The 17,000-nt window shown below is 39.6% G+C and overlaps 2 protein-coding genes across 3 annotated transcripts in view; one reads left to right on the top strand and one right to left on the bottom strand.

Annotated features, from left to right (window-relative positions):
• LOC138951723 (uncharacterized) overlaps positions 1-10,302 on the top strand; it is a 35,479-nt gene extending 25,177 nt beyond the window's left edge. The window contains exon 13 of the mRNA XM_070323285.1: positions 222-10,302. Coding sequence (XP_070179386.1) covers positions 222-1,034 — 813 coding nt within the window. The 3' untranslated portion in view covers positions 1,035-10,302. The remainder of the gene's footprint in view (positions 1-221) is intronic.
• A 605-nt stretch (positions 10,303-10,907) lies between these two features.
• The window catches only part of LOC138951724 (striatin-3-like), a 31,694-nt gene continuing 25,601 nt past the window's right edge, over positions 10,908-17,000 (bottom strand). For both annotated transcript variants that reach the window (XM_070323287.1, XM_070323286.1), the window contains 2 exons: positions 16,928-17,000; positions 10,908-16,342 (listed from right to left, as the gene is read on the bottom strand). The exon at positions 16,928-17,000 is cut by the window's right edge and continues 14 nt beyond it. In XM_070323287.1, the coding sequence (XP_070179388.1) occupies positions 16,173-16,342; positions 16,928-17,000 (243 nt within the window). In that variant the 3' untranslated portion in view covers positions 10,908-16,172. The remainder of the gene's footprint in view (positions 16,343-16,927) is intronic.

Here is a 17,000-nt window from a genome sequence, read left to right on the forward strand (position 1 = left end):
TGTTCTTGTTGGTGTGAATTTTGTGATCGTTAGTAATTTTGTTTGCAGGTGATAAATTATGGTCTTAGCGAATAGAATTAAATCTCAACAAGAATATTAGGAAGGAAAGAGAGCTTGTTGAATTTTGTGTTGAGCCTCATCCAAAAAAAGAAAAAAGAAAATAACATACATAGTATTTTTCTGTTTTAAATCCCCTTCTAATCTGTTCTCTCTGTCTTCAGTCGAGCGAAGAAGACTCCGGCGTGAACTACAGTGACTCGAGTACTTCCCGCAAGACAGGAGTGAAGCGCAACACCCCGGCCAAGGTGAAGGCCGGCAGCAAGAAGGGAGGCAACAAAGCCACGCATGTGTCGGTCAAGAACCAGAAGGAGGCGCTGCACCCTGACATAGAGCAGATCCTGGGCCAGACCCAGGCGGCCTCCCTGCCATTCATCACTGCCCTGTGCAACGACCTCATGACCGGCAGCACCCACAGCTCTACCGGCTCCTACGACACAGCCACGCTACGCTCCAGTGATTCCTCGCACCCCGACTCTCGCCGTTGGTCGACGTGCGGCCCCATGGAAACCAGCATGGGGGCGGAGTCTGGGTGCAGCTCAACGAACACTATGTTGGTGGCTGTAGGCGGGGGTGGGGCTCGGCCGTACTCGTGGCACAGCGAGCATTTTGATTTGGACGCTACCTTGAGCGCCATGCCGCAACAGCGTGGGAATATCGTCCCGCGGTTCAAACCCCACGCCCACTTCCGCCCACCCCATCCCAACCACCCCTTGCCGTTGCAGGACAACCATCGTAGCTTTCCCCACGACCTTTACACGGCTTCTAGCGCCGGTAACTCTGTGCTGTGGACGCAGGCTGTAACCAACAACAGCGGGAGCAGTGCCCCCTATGGGGGATCTCTAGACCGTTACTCGCCTGAGCTGCTCGCACAGCAGCTGATTCCCTCGCGGTTGAACAGTGGTGGGCACAGTGTTACGGACAGCGGTAACATCGGCCCACACAAAATGCTGAAAGAAAACATTGGAATCGCGTAACTGTGCGGGCTTGTTTTTTCTTCGTGTCAGCAAAATTTTTGTCCTTCAGTCCTCCTTCTGTGTGGTTAGAGATTGATGATGAGGATTTGAAACTCGCACAGTCAAATCTGACCAAAGTTTTGTGTGGAAACGAGATCTGTCTGTTGTGTTGTAAATTCTGGGATGAATCTTCATCTGATGCATTTAAACCTAAAGGTCCAGATGGTTACAAAAATGACCAACAGATTTGAACGCAGCACAGAGGGATTCTTTGCCATTCTCTTTATGGTAGCCAGGTGTAGTTTCTGCTCCAAGAAGAGAATTGCTGAATCCACTCTACGAGTGACACTGCTGCCAAAATGTAATTTATGTGTGGTGACCTTCACACGTCGTTTTTTTTCTGCAAGATACACACATCAGACAGTCCAGAAATTCAGTATTTCAAGGATGGTACGTTATGGTTCTGTTTTCTCCTACAGGGAGTGTTTGTGCATTTTGAGAGGACACTTGAGAAATAGAGTGAGTGAGTGACATTTCAGACTGAAATTAGAGAGTGATGTGTGTCTGCTGTAAGACTAAACGACATGGTTTTAGAGCTAATTTATCGTTTTACGTTTACGTAAATAACAGCTTCAGACTTAGTTGTCTGCTCTTGGTTTATACACACTTTAAAACTCGAAGTAATCTTCAGAGCTTGCTTGGACTATGTAACACTTTTCATGGAATTTAGGTCCATTTAACTGCATGTAACCAGAAATGGATAGCTCATTTTTTTTCATCATAAAATTATAAAAACTACTTGACCCACCCGTCGCCAAAGAAGTACAAAAAGAAGAAAAAATTACCATGAATGTATACTTGTGATACAGCTACAGCTTTCTAACAACGATTTTTGTGCTTGGGAAGATGGGAAGATCACGGAAGTGGTTTATTTACTAAAACTTCTTAATTTAATGGTCAGTATTGAGCATACAATTTTTGTGTCGTTCGTTTTTTTTTATTACATGTATATTTTGTGAGATAAGTATGAATGGCTTACCTGTTGTAAAAGCTGCTGCTGTTTTTATTTAAAGAATTGTTGCGTAATCTTGGTAGAGTTTTGCCAAAGCAAGGCATCGACTTCTTCATAGGTTATTTATTGTCCATGTGTGTGAGACGTGTCTTTGTTTATTAGCCTCTGCAGAGTCAAGTACCGTATTTGACGGACTACAAGCCGCGACTTAAAAAAAAAAAATCGCATTGCGGCTTATAAAAAGATGCGGCTAAAACGTTACCTAAACTTGAATAGTATTCACCTAATGGAAGTCGCCGCGGATTTTCATTTCGCTCGATTAGCGATTACCGGTACTTTATTAGCTCTCTACTCAAGACTCGGCGCTTTTCTCTTTTTTTCGCGAATCTTCGTTTGTCAACAAGTCGTCGTGACAAGATAGCGTGCAGAGAAACACCGGATGTATCAGGATCTCGCGCGCGCGAGATTTCGTTTTTTTGTGTCTTGCGATAGTTGGAGGAGCGAGAGCCGCCATGTTTTGTTTTCGTCTGCTCGAAATGTGCGCAAAAGTCGTAAATCATCCCAAAAAAGCTTATTCCGGGCGGGACTACATGTGTGTGTTGGTTACAAATTGTGTGTGTCATATTTTTCTTCAAACTTTTTCAATTTTCTTCTTTGTTTCACTTGTTTATTCTCGGAGCCGATTTCGCCAAATACCGTACTTTCGTTTGCCTGGTTGTTTTGATTGATTGACACGATCTGATTATATTTTTTTCGACGGCGGCTAATATAGTGACGCGGCCTATTCGTGGCTCGTCCCAATTTTTTAAAACGGTGCGTCTTGTAATCCGTCAAATACGGTATCTGCTGAAACTGAAATGTGGAGAGTGCTAAATATTTTGAAGTCAAGCAGCATGTGAAAAAGCCATGTATTGTGACTAAAGATAAAAAAAAAGGCAAAAGCCATGCATAAGAATGCTCATAGGATATTAATCCTGTTAATTGGTATGCAAATTGCTTAAATAGGGCATAGTTTTGGATTGTTCAGTCTTTAGACTTTTTAAAGTTTTGATACTTTTTTATTTATGAAATTTGTCTTGTATTTCACAAAAATTGTCAAAGGTAGCTGACCTTTTCATATTTATTCCATCAGCACTTAAAATTTGATAAAAAAAAAAAAATCATTTTTGTCACGATTACCATTCACCACTTGCTGGAAGAGAAAGCAACCTTCAAGGCATTCATTTGTTTTGGAGAAGAAGAAATACACCATCCTTGATTTGTATAACGGATAAGAAGATTACACCATAAAGTACTGAACCAGTTTCATTGTTGCATACATACTGTGTGTACAATTACATGTATGATACTGACAGGATTTGTGTCATACAGTGGAACCCCCCTTTTAAGACCTCCAAAAATCTGACAAAATCAGGTCTTAAAATGGAGGGAGTCTTAAAATGGAGGGAGTCTTAAAATGGAGGGAGTCTTAAAATGGAGGTAAATTTACAGAGGCTGTGAATAGAAAGTCTGAGAAAACCGGGTCTTAAAAGGGAGGGAGTCTTAAATAGGGGGTCTTAAAAGGGGGTTCCACTGTACTCACAGCAGCCGTTTTGCACACCATGCATAGTACAACAGGTCGGGATGGAGTCGAGCATCTGCTGAAACAGAATGTGATCCAAGTGTGATCTTTTTGGGAGTGTGTTGTTTTCTTTCAGAAAATTGATTTTTGAATTGAAAGGTACCTTTCTTCCTGTGTAAACAATTGTGTGCACCAAGTGACCAACACAGATCTTTCACATTTTTTCTATGGATGAGAGCATGACTCAAACACATACCAAAAGTTAGCAGGCCGGTTGCTTTTTGTGTAGATGGGATTGGGCATTTTTTGGGGAATTTATTTTCACAAATTGACAAAGGAATCAGTTAGCCGTTTACACCAACACAGATCTTTCACATTTTTTCTATAGATGAGAGCATGTCCACTCAAACACATACCAAAAGTTAGCAGGCTGGTTGCTTCTTGTGTAGATGGGATTGGACATTTTTTTTCTGAGTTTATTTTCACAAATTGACACAGGATCAAAAAACAAGAAAGGTAGGTTGTTGGAACGGTTGTTATTGATCAAACAGTACATTCACAAATCAAATACAGACACAGGAATCGGTTAGCCGTTTACACGAGAAGGAAGGTATTTTTGATGAATTAAATACAAGACAACTTTGTTTGTGTTTGCCACTTAATGAGTTAGCACGAAAACGAGTGACGTTGCATAATATGGTGTACTGAATCACAGAGAAAAGATAAGCATAAAATTGAGAGAATGTGTTTTGACAGATTTTTTTCATGATGTGAATTGAAGGCATATTTTTATCGCTCAGTTTTTTTTCTTCTGGGACAAGCATATCCTGCTGATAAAATTCATGTTATTCATTTATGTATACATATATGCATATTTTGTGTGTGTATAATCATCCCATAATATAGCCTAGTGCAATATTCAATATTTATACAGCTTATGATTCTGTACTTTAATTGCTCTGTGTGAATATACATATATATATAATTAATATAAACTGTCCATAGTTCTCCCCACACTAGACACTTTGCATTTGTTTGTTTATTTGTTCTCAGGGTTGTGCTCTATTATGTATGTCTGACTTTAAAGTTAGATTTTGTAGCTGCTATCCAAAGGTCTGATTCTTATTTCCCTGCAATTGTTTGTTCTCTGGGCTTTTGAACACCCCTACTACTACTAATAATAATTATAATAAAGGAGCATTTATATTGCGCAACATCATAACTTTACAATTATGCTCTTTGCGCTTGACACATTTAAAATTAAAACACAGTTATACAAGCATTTACATCTACATTCATAGTCAACAACGCTTAATTAAAAGCATACACCATCAAACATACATTACAAAAGATTCTTCCACTAAGTAATAAAAACATGAATAAAATAGGTAGTGAAAACAAGGAAATACCAGCTGAATACCCTTTATCAAACAGAACATGTTATCAACAATACTGAAAACAGCCCTAGATGTTTATATACATTATCACATTATCACTAAAACAACAAATACACTACATGTAGCCAACTGATGGACTGAGAAAACAAAATCAGGGGTTGTATTTCTTGAAGAGGTGCGTTTTAAGTGCTCGTTTGAATGCTTGGGGTGACTGAGAGAGGCGGATGTGAAAGGGGAGAGAATTCCATTGTGTGGGTGCGCAGAAAGTAAAAGTGCGTTGTCCGTATGTTTTGGTTTTGGTGTGTGAAATGGTAAGGATGCGACAGTCGGAAGAGGCACGGAGTTGTCTTGCTGGAGAATAGACGGTGAGGAGTTCAGAGAAGTAAGCAGGAGACGAGCCAGAAAAGAAGTTAAAGCAGAGGGTGGACAGTTTGTAGTCAATGCGGGCTTGAATAGGTAACCAGTGCAGTGTGGGAAGAAGTGGTGTTGCGTGATCTCGTTTTCGTGCTTTGAGAATGAGGCGTGCTGCCGAGTTTTGGACTTTTTGTAGTTTATGCAGGAGGTACAGAGGACAGCCAGAGAGAAGAGAGTTGCAGTAGTCAAGCTTAGAAAGAACAAAGGCACAGACAAGAGTGTTAGTTGTTTGAGAGGAGAGTGTGTGGCGAATGGTGCTGATCTTACGAAGCTCAAAATAAGCTGCTCTACAGACTAAAGATATATGTTTGTTAAGGGTCATGTCAGATGAAAGGGTGAATCCAAGGTTTCTAGCTGATGGTGAGAAAAGAATGTCAGTGTTGCCTATTTAAACAGAAACAGGTTGGGGAGAGGGAAATGTAGTGTTCTTCTTTTGCACAGTAAGACTTCAGTCTTATCATCATTCAGCTTAAGTTTGTTATCGACCATCCAAGATTTAACATCAGTGATGCATGTCTGAATGGTCTGGATGGCGGAATGTGTCTCTGCAGGGGGACTGGGTTTATACAGCTGGGTGTCATCAGCAAAAGACTGATTTAAAACAGAATGGTTTTGAATCAGTGTGGAGAGGGGCTTAGTGTACATGATGAAAAGGATGGGACCGAGTACTGAACATTGAGGAACGCCGAAAGAAAGTGGGGCTGGGGCAGACCTCTGGCCATCGACAAGCACAGCCTGAGTCCTGCCAATGAGATAGGACTCAAGCCATGCTAGCGATGGACCGGAGATGCCGTACAGAGTCTGAAGTCTATGGAGAAGCGTGACATGGTCAATCGTGTCGAACGCTGCAGAAAGCACTGACCACCATCCAGAGCAGACAGAATGTCACTGATTACTTTAGGTAGGGCTGTTTCCGTACAGTGAGAAGGGCGATAAGCGGACTGAGAGTGCGAGATCAAATCGTGGGTGTTCAAATATGACAACAGCTGCTTCAAAACTACCTTTTCCAAAACTTTGGACAAGAATGATAAATTAAATACAGGACGATAATTCTTCAAAATATTGACATCAAGACTAGGTTTTTTGAGAAGTGGTTTGACAAGTGCAGTTTTGAACAATGATGGAAAAACACCAGATAACAGGCTATCATTGACAATTTGAGTAAGAGTTGGCAACAACACATCAAGATTCTCAAAAAGCAGTGGTGTGGGTATGGCATCAAGTGGACAAGTTGTTGGTTTGGACTTAAGAATAATGGATCTAAGGTCTTTTTCACTTATTTGCTGAAATGATGGAAAAGAACAATCAGTGGGAACATCAACATGACTGGAGGAAGCAGAATGTGCTATTAAAGTTATATTGTACCTTGCTTCTCTTCTGCTAAGAAAATACTGTCTTGCATATATATTGAATTTGTTGAAGTCATGGTCTTTCCCATGAAAACAGTTCTGCATACTATCTAAGATCTGCCAAGGCTTTTCCCATGTAAAAGCCTTATATAAATATATCTCAGACGGTGAGCCGAATTGATTACACAGGCAGGACTATTGTTTACTTCCACATTTTCCCCCTTGAAATCTAATTATGCTGTTTATTTAATATGCCACTACTTTCCTTCGTTAAATGTACAACTGCCAGAGGTAGAACTTTAAGCAGGCTTTGACTTTGTGTTTTGATAGACTTTTTTTAATCTTGACTTTTGGAATATCTTTTAACATTGATTTTGATATTTTATTTATTATTTCATCTATTATGTGTGATTAGGATGGGGGTAGGAGTGGGGATTTCCAAACCTGAGATCTGAGTTATGACAATAGTTCTCTCAGCTTTAAATGATTTTTATTTCTCTCTGTTGACATTTACAATTTCAGCATAGCCACCACAGTTGTTGCTTGGTGATCATGTTGAAAGAAAACACATGCTTGTTTGATATTTTATTTCATAATATAATGAAGCTCTTTAGATAGTACACCAGATAAAAATTCTCTGTTTATATACACAGGAGTTAACGTTGATAAGATCCTGAAAAAATTTGTGTAAAGATTTTAGTCAAGCAGTATGTAAGAAATGTTAAGTCCTTTGTACTGAAGGCTTGCATTCTCCCAGTGAGGTAATGCATTGTACTACGTTGCAGGCCCCTGGGGCAAATTTTTGATTGGTGCTTTTGTGAACGGGAAACAATTGACAAGTGGCTCTGTCCCATCTCCCCCCTTTCCCTGTCGCGATATAACCTTCGTGGTTGAAAACGACGTTAAACACCAAATAAAGAAAGAATCCTGAAAATTAATGTTTCATGAAAAAACAGCAGAGGAATACAGTAAGTTCTTGCTGAGTAGCTGTCTTCATGGAATGGTACGTTGCTTGATACTCTGAACATGTTTACCTCGTTAGATTTTGCTTATAAAATTGTCCAATGATTATAACATGATAGCTAGAAGTCCTTGTACATTGGAATTATCTGTGTGCATATGAATGCATGTTAATAGTAATACATGTATTAATGCTGAGTGATATAAGCTATGTTTGCAGCAGTCATATGCGTGTATTCAGTGTAAATTTCAACTGTAAAGGTATACCTTTTCATAATCAAAACGTCAGTTTCTGTGAGCATGCCATAATCGTCTATTCATGGCAAACTTTGATATTCTTTTGTACATGTTTGTCTGGTAACACTCATCTATATACTCCTGGTTTGTGGTGTCATTATAGTAATATGTCTTGATTCTTTCGTAATTGTTTGTCCCAAAGCCCCCACCCTAAATCTTTTGCTTGGATTGTTTTGAATTTTGTAAAATATGTTGATTGTACATTTTGTAAATATGACAAGGTGAAAATGATAAATTTGAGAGAAACAGAGAGAGAGAGAGAGAAAGAGATAGAGATGTGTGGAAGAGAGAGAGAGAGAGAGAGAGAGAGAGAGAGAGAGAGAGAGAGAGAGAGAGAGAGAGAGAGAGAGAGAGAGAGAGAGAGAGAGAGAGAGAGAGAGAGAGAGAGTTGCACTTGTTTTAGAGTGTGTGGTGGATGACATTTGGTCCATTGTTCATGCATATCATGGCACATGTCGAGTGTGCTGCCATCATTGGTATTATCATCCTCATATTGTGTACAAGACATTCGCTCCACCATAATATTGTGAAGGTGTTTGTTCTGAAAGATTTTGTTACATGTCTGAGTGTACAGACGTTCAGTGAATTATAGGACGCTGGTGATAATAACACCAGCATTTAGGGGCAGAAAACAATCACTTGTACATAACTTTTCCCTTGATAATAATTATGAAGGTTGTAATCTCAGCAAAACTAACACCCATTGCAGTGAAAATCTAGGATTAGCCTGATTTGGCTGCACAGTGTCCGATACAAGAATCATATTTATAAACAAGCAGCACGGAGACTAGACCTTTCTGTTAAAATTTTACCTGCAGCATCAAATTTTTTTTTTTTTAAATTGTGGATTTTTTTATGCAAGGTCCGGCATTTTATACAGTGTGGCTTATTGATGTCTGAAGAACTTTTATTTTAATGGTAAGATTTGCTTCTTTTATTTATTTTATTTTTTGCTTATTCAATCTTGCAGGTTAACACTGTAAATAGCTCGATTTCAGAAATTCAGAATTCAGTGTTTTAAGATTTGATTTATAGTAAAGATCTGATAAAAAAAAATTGTTATGGCCTATCACGCAAGTTTTTATTACCAGAGCTGTGAACATTGTGCTGAAGGAAAATACAGATCTGTGTAATCCACTTATCTTAGAATGTAGATGTCCACCTAGTTTTCTCTATGTATTGGTGCACTTTGAGTGAACGGGCAATATTCATTGAAAATAGAACTAATCAAAAGTTATTGTTTGTGTCTGCGTGTTTGGCAAATTGGAATATTCATTGACAATAAGGGCTCTATTGCATGACATGTTTGCACACATCAGCAGCTGAATACCAAGTGTTGCAACTAATGTAAGTTCATCTGTAAATGATCACCTTAGCATGCTGGTAACTTTGTTACGAAATATATTTTCAATGGTATTGGGTGACCTTCACTAACCCAGCTTCATCACAGTAAACCATCCCCCCAACCCCCCCCTGAAAAAAACCCGAAATAATTAAATTATCTCTTAGTGTGTAATGTAAATCCCCAAGCGATATAGGAGAACAGTGCACAGGGTAATATTACAACTAGTACCACTACATTGCTAAGATGACTGTTGTATCTTTTTGGTCCATGTCACAAGGAGATGGATAGCAATAGCGCTCATTCCAGGTTGCCACTGGCTCAAGAGTTGGTCAAGTGTACAGCTGATAACGCAGAAAGATCAAAGAGGAGATCTGGTATGATTGGAAATAAATCTTGTACATTTTCCTTGTGGTAGACTGGCGATTTGTGTATATGAATGTGAGAGAGAGAGAGAGAGAGAGAGAGAGAGAGAGAGAGAGAGAGAGAGAGAGAGAGAGAGAGAGAGAGAGAGAGAGAGAGAGAAAGAGAGAGCGAGAGAGAGAGAGAGAGAGAGAGAGAGAGAGAGAGAGAGAGAGAGAGAGAGAGAGAGAGAGAGAGAGAGAGAGAGAGAGAGTTGTTTTAAGGGCGTGGTTTTTATGCAGGTCACGGTTGACTGATGCTCTCGGAGTAAAAGCAGACTTGCTGCCTGCATTTTGAAACAGCTCACCACAGCTAGTGGAGAATTCAGATACTGTACTCAGTGTTGCTGTTTTGTACGTTTCCATGTGTATTTTACATGCAGTTGGCTGCCAACACGGAATGTGCTCGAGTGGATTTCCTGTCATGTAGTTGTATTACATTAGCCAGACATTGTTATTTTTTCTCGATATTCCATAACAGATTACTTGTCCATTTATAATGCATAACATATAGACATAAACAAATCAGTAATAAAGAAATATATTTCAAAAGGAATCTGTTTGTCAAAATTAAAGTGTGTGTGTGTCACTGTATGGTCAAGGATGAGTGTGTGTACTCAATCAAGACAAAACCCCCGCGGGTTAGGGGGAAAAATTTACCCGATGCTCCCCAGCATGTCGTAAGAGGCGACCAACGGATTCTGTTTCTCCTTTTACCCTTGTTAAGTGTTTCTTGTATAGAATATAGTCAATGTTTGTAAAGATTTTAGCCAAGCCGTATGTAATAAATGTTAAGTCCTTTGTACTGGAAACTTGCATTCTCCCAGTAAGGTCATATATTGTACTACGTTGCAAGCCCCTGGAGCAATTTTTTGATTAGTGCTTTTGTGAACAAGAAACAATTAACAAGTGGCTCTATCCCATCTCCCCCCCTTTCCCCGTCGCGATATAACCTTCGTGGTTGAAAACGACGTTAAACACCAAAGAAAGAAAGAAATCAAGACAATCAACGCACCACTGATAAAAGCACCATGGTTTAAAAACAAAAAAATCACTAAAATGTTATCACACACACACACTCACACACAGCCTGAGATGGTGCAAAATACAAACAAACAATGCAAGCATACACACCAGTCCATGTATAACACAAAAACAGACTTACATCATCGTTATTTATTTGTACCTGATATTCTTTGTCGTTTTAAATAAAACGTAACACATGTCTCATCATTTTAAAACGTTGAGAACTCCTCTTGTTAATTTGGATGCACATGTATCACTAGAACACAGCACAGATTGTAATGTAAACACACAATTTTTTTAAACCGCATATTTAAGGGACTACAACATTTGTGCAATAAATATGACAAGAAACAAACAAGTCGACAGATGCACAGATAAGTGCATCAAACCCTCATTTTCTCTCTTTCCTGGTCATTGAAGGCATTCACTAATTCCACCCAAGAAAAGAAAAATCGCATTCATTCTGGCCATGAACCGCTATACCATCCACTGACAAATAACGAAGCGGAGGAGATTTAAAAATAAGGAAAAAACCCAGCACAAGCACAAGCACATCTGGCAACTAAATCACATTTGGTGGCAATGTTTTCGTCTGTACACATAAATGCAACTCTTTATTGCAAAGCCATGTTTGCTATGAATTAGTGATGTGCTACAGTTTAAGTTAAAATTAAGCAAGCAGAGGTGATGAAAATGATGCTTTACTCAGCAACATGCAATTATGTGCTAACATTCTTTATTGCTAATTTACATCAAGGCTTAAAAGTTTTTGGCTGGATACACAATGCTTGATAGTTTAAAAAAAAAAATTTAAAAAAATTGGGGGGTAAATACAGCTGCTCCGTTGTACAAAAAGAACCTTAATAGTATCTTCTCCCTGTCATTAACAGCTCTCTCTATTGTAATGTTCGTCAAGACTTTGCTTTGGTTAAACATTTCACACACATTAACTTACCACTGAAAATACCCAGGATGCATTCATACCACTGATCAAAAGGAGTAACACGCATCTGCTTTTACATTTCCGAGGACAGCATATCACCCACAGTTTTTGTTGCTATCAAACGTATAATAATCTTTCTTTATTTGGTGTTTAACGTCGTTTTCAACCACGAAGGTTATATCGCGACGGGGGAAGGGGGGAGATGGGATAGAGCCACTTGTCAATTGTTTCTTGTTCACAAAAGCACTAATCAAAAAATTGCTCCAGGGGCTTGCAACGTAGTACAATATATGACCTTACTGGGAGAATGCAAGTTTCCAGTACAAAGGACTTAACATTTCTTACATACGGCTTGACTAAAATCTTTACAAACATTGATTATATTCTATACAAGAAACACTTAACAAGGGTAAAAGGAGAAACAGAATCCGTTAGTCGCCTCTTACGACATGCTGGGGAGTATCGGGTAAATTCTTCCCCCTAACCCGCGGGGGGACACCCATGTATAACCAGGCAAGCCCATGGGAATGCTACAATATAAAAATGTTGTCCTACATGCTAACCTTGAACCAAATAGTGTTCCCCAAAGGTTTTCAAAATGATTTGTTAATACCCAAAACCTAGTGTATTTGCTGATCTTTTCATATGAATAAAGCGCATCGGTATTGCTTGCTTCCCCTTACCCATCATGCGACTGTCCTTAAGCTACTCTAACCAACAAATTCCTAAACAGGCTAGGAAAGCATTTTCTGTGGTTAATGTTTAACAATAACGAGAACAATAAAAGGAAAGAAGTGGGAGAAAACCAGGGCAAGCCTTCCAGCAGATACCACAGGAGATTAAATAAACCGCTTACGTCTTTATTATATGAACTATGGCCGCATAAATGCAAAATTGACGGTTGTTAAAAAGACCAGGACAAAAACGAAAAAGAATTCCAGCACAGCACTGAAGACCACGGAAGGTGGGAGGGGCTTAGAATCGATTAAAAAAAATGGACACAACAAACCATGCCTATGTACATCCTGCTCTCCTGAGTACCTCCAGAACCGCACAGTATTTTGTTCACGCTGCATTCTGTTCACACAGCACATACATCTAGACAACAAATTCCATAAACATTGAGTAAACACTTCAACTAGCTACCTATCAATACTGAAATAATAAGTTGTACAGGGTACTTACAGAGCCAGTGAAGTTGTTACCACGTCTTAGTTACAGTTTATATCATACTGTACATTTCTTACAAGCAAGAAAAAAAAAGACGAGAAAACAAGGTACCCAAGAATGGACCTGGTTTATTGTACAAAATCCCTCATCACTTGGACATGTCTGTGTGTGTACAGTGCATTTAACTATGTACACATATAGGGAGTAAAAACACAACACATGCAAAACATATCCTCAAACACGCAACTCAAGCAAATCAACTGCCCATTTTACTTTCTCTTTGTAGTTTGTTTAACTGTGAAACACACATGCATATCCACTCACACATACACACTTTTTCAATCACAATCTGCCTTCCCTCACTTGTTTAATTTGCATGTTAAACACAACCGCTACTTAGATCATGGAGAAACCTGTATGGCTTAAAGGTAAGAACCTGATGATGAACCAAGAGCAGATGCAATCAAACGTCTCATCCGCAGCGCAGGCTTGTAAAAGGACACCGCTTAACAAGCACCCCTCTGACTGACCAAACACAAGCAGGAAGTACCTACTAGCTCACACATCACAAAGCACACCAACAAGCTTGCAAGCTAAGCAGCCAAATAAAGGGGTGAAACCTCCCCACCGGCCCGCTTTCCTCACTTTCAAGACCCTTTAACGCCACAAAGATTAGCTAGGAACATCTCATTCAAACAGAGATTTCCTTCTCCCTGGCCTCACCCCTCTTTTCACTTCTATCATTTCATTCAACTGGCCTCTCCTCATTTGCTATGCAGAGAAAAAACAGAAACAAAAACCGCACGACAAAGTGACATACTGCCGATGAAATAAGGAAGACTGACTGGACAGAAATGCTGAGGGAAGATAAGAAAATCTCTACTTCTGAAGAGGATGTCATCCAAAAAATAATTTGTCCGTCAAGGCAAGGGGTATGAAGGGTTGGCAAACACGGAACAAAATGAGACTCAACCCAACCCTCCACAGATGCATGCAAATAAACATGGTCACAATGGACTGAAGTCTGGAAAATAAATAATCTCCGCAGGAACAAATCAGCATCACTGCACTTCTTTCAAATTCAAAAAAGAATATACATGGTCACGAAGCATGAAAAAGTCACCAGTCTCAACCATATGAACTCTGTCCTATTTCTCCAACAGAACCAACAAGTTGCAGCATACGCTGTCTTCAACTAAAACGAAGACAGAGGAGTTGATTTTCACTGACGTCTTTCACAAGTGACCTTAACCTCCCAGGCATTCACGGAATCATGACTTGTTTGGACCCCAGAATTGACAGCCTTTCATGACACAAAAAGGGCGTTTCAACCTCCATGTTGGACCATCCAAATACATATATGAGCTTACGTTAAAGACATATTGAAAACAAGGCAAACTAATGAAAATACACTGAGCAGATTGACATGGAGAACTGTAATAATGTAAGAATATGAATGTTAACGTAAACCCCTCAAATGAATAAAATATTTGTCTGTTTGCTATAGTACAAAAATATTTTATGATGACGAGGTGTAGCTTTGAAAGCACAATGCCAAATATCCATGCACAGGCAGTTCATAATTGTACTTTTTATCCATGTAATTATCTAACTTTCTTTTCACTCTTCTGTACCGCATAGCCCTATTAGTTGAAGAGACGTTGAAAAACAACGACCATTCTTTTCACTCTTAAGCTTTGTCTGGTTCTTAACTCTGAATGTCTGAAGCAAAGTCACAAAATGCAAAACAATTTATGCAACAACAACAATTGAACACTATCAGCCCTCGTTTTCTGCTTCAATTAGTCATGTAGTTATGTATGTATTTATTAATTTGTTAGAGGTTAGAAAGCTCAGCCACTGAAGGTGCTTACTGTTCAATGCTATTTACAATTTATAAATCTGTCAAAAAAATCACAAACGGCTATACTCATTTTCAAGCATATCATGTCTGATTGCAATTCAAACTATTTCCCACGTAACCATGTTAAAAATGTAAGCTTCTAATCGGTAACAGCTGCAAATGAAGCAACGAACACACTGCGAACACAAGAAGCAATAGCATTCATAACTGACCTAATATTATGCAGAAAACATGTTGTTCTCCCTATCACCCCCACGTTCCTCTCTCCAATCCCACCACCAGTCAATGTCTGAGTCTCCCAACAATGTACAGCTAGATGTTTAATTTTTAACCTCACAAAATAAAACTATAGCCCCAGAACAGAATGATCTTCATCTGTTCACAAAGAAAAAGCTCTGAAAGAATGTACACCTTTCCTGTCTTCAGAATCATCAGTGTGATGTTCCTAACGGCTGAAGCTAACAGAATGCTACAACACTGTCCCAAGTCCACACCAAAGTCTGAAGACAAACACCCCTAACAGCTGAAGCTAACAGAATGCCACAACACTGTCCCACGTCTACACGAAAGTCTGAAGACAAACACCCCGCATCTCCAGTTCCGCAGGAGTTTGTTTGCACAGTGGCTCAAACATAAGTTTTAAAAGTCTAGTTTTCCTCCGTCTCTCACATGAAATTGCACACAGCGTCAACAGTCTATGCCAGAAGCCATAATTTAAAACCACGACAGCAGAGTTAAGGGGGGCAAAGCAAAAAACCCTTTAAGAAGGATGTTTTACGCTCTTTGTTTTTCTTTGTTTATTTTGCCCTAGAGTACAGGAATGAAAGTTACCATAGATTTTCTAAATCAGGGAAATTGACCCAGAGGCCAAGTGAAAACGTAGCCCAAAGATTTTCAAGGACAAGAACAAAAACTTTGTTTTTTTAGGTGTTTTGGGAACTCTCAGAATGGGTAAGGAAATTCTTCTCAATTCAGAAATTCTTGATTTTCTGATGGGAACTTTCATCCCTGAAGGTGTACAACAGACATTCAACACAGAGAAAAATGTCACAAACAAATAGGTGCACAGTAAAGAAGTAATTTACTTCACTTTATATTGTCAGTTGGCCCAATGACAGAAGAGTAGACATGAGACCAAAGGGGGAGGAGGGTATAGAAGAGAAAGTTTCTAAACTTGGCCACAAACTTGCAACAGCGCTGAGACGTTTTCCTCTCATGGAGCAACTACAGAGCTCTGGGGGAGTGCAAGCTACCACAAGATCACACCACATTTTGTTTAGGCTATAGGGGGAGGGAACCTGTCTTGAGTGGCCAGGATCTATTTGAGGATCAAGAGGCTGGCTGGCCGGCTGGTTGACTGGCTGTCTGTCTGGCAGGAGAGGAACCCCCGCGCTGGTGATTGCTTCTCTACAAGTCACTCTTGTCATACAAACACTTTGGCCAAGGCGTCAGCACCTGCACTGGCTATGTACGGTTTTTGTGGGTGGAAGGCAACGTCATGAATGGACTCATCAAACTTTTTCCGATGTGACGTGATTTCCTGTACACACGTTTTGCTATCTAAGTTCCATAACCTTATCGAACAGTCATGACCTGCACAAAGAAAAGAAGCAGACTTAGCCATATACAGCTTGCAAATCGTTCGCTTACAATGAATATCACAAAAAATATGTACAAATATGTACCAAACCCGATATAGGTCTTAACTTGTGAGTCTAAAGTGCAGAAGTACTGAAGCATTTAAAAAATGTTTGTTGAAGAGGGTGCTCAAAATAATAGAGTACATTTCCCCTATCATAAAGTGGAACCCCCTTTTACAGAGGGAGTCTTAACTCATTGTCTCTCAGGTACGGATATATCCATACCCATTCATATGGCTCTATCTGACCAGATACGGATATATTCGCTCACACTGTTAGCTTCAGTCGCTTCCTGTAATGTCGATCTAATGCCTGCATTCCAGCGTGTTAATACACAGTTTTTACACAGCTACTACAATTCTGAGTGACCTGCTGCAGCACAGCTGGTCTCGGCTAAAAATAAAATTGGTCAACATAGGTGGGGTAAAAAGTGTTAAAATGGGGGTAAGTTTATAGAGGTTATGAACAGAAAATAAACAGTACAATAAAAAAAAAGTAAGGAAACTGCACATAAGCATCAGTGTCTGATCCAACTTACTTCCAGACAAGAGGTACAAGCCATTGGGATCCACAGCCAGGCTTGTAACAGAGTCAAGGTGAGCTACCATCGA

This window comes from Littorina saxatilis, linkage group LG17 (genome assembly GCF_037325665.1).
Source record: "Littorina saxatilis isolate snail1 linkage group LG17, US_GU_Lsax_2.0, whole genome shotgun sequence".
NCBI classification, from domain to species: Eukaryota; Metazoa; Mollusca; class Gastropoda; order Littorinimorpha; family Littorinidae; genus Littorina; species Littorina saxatilis.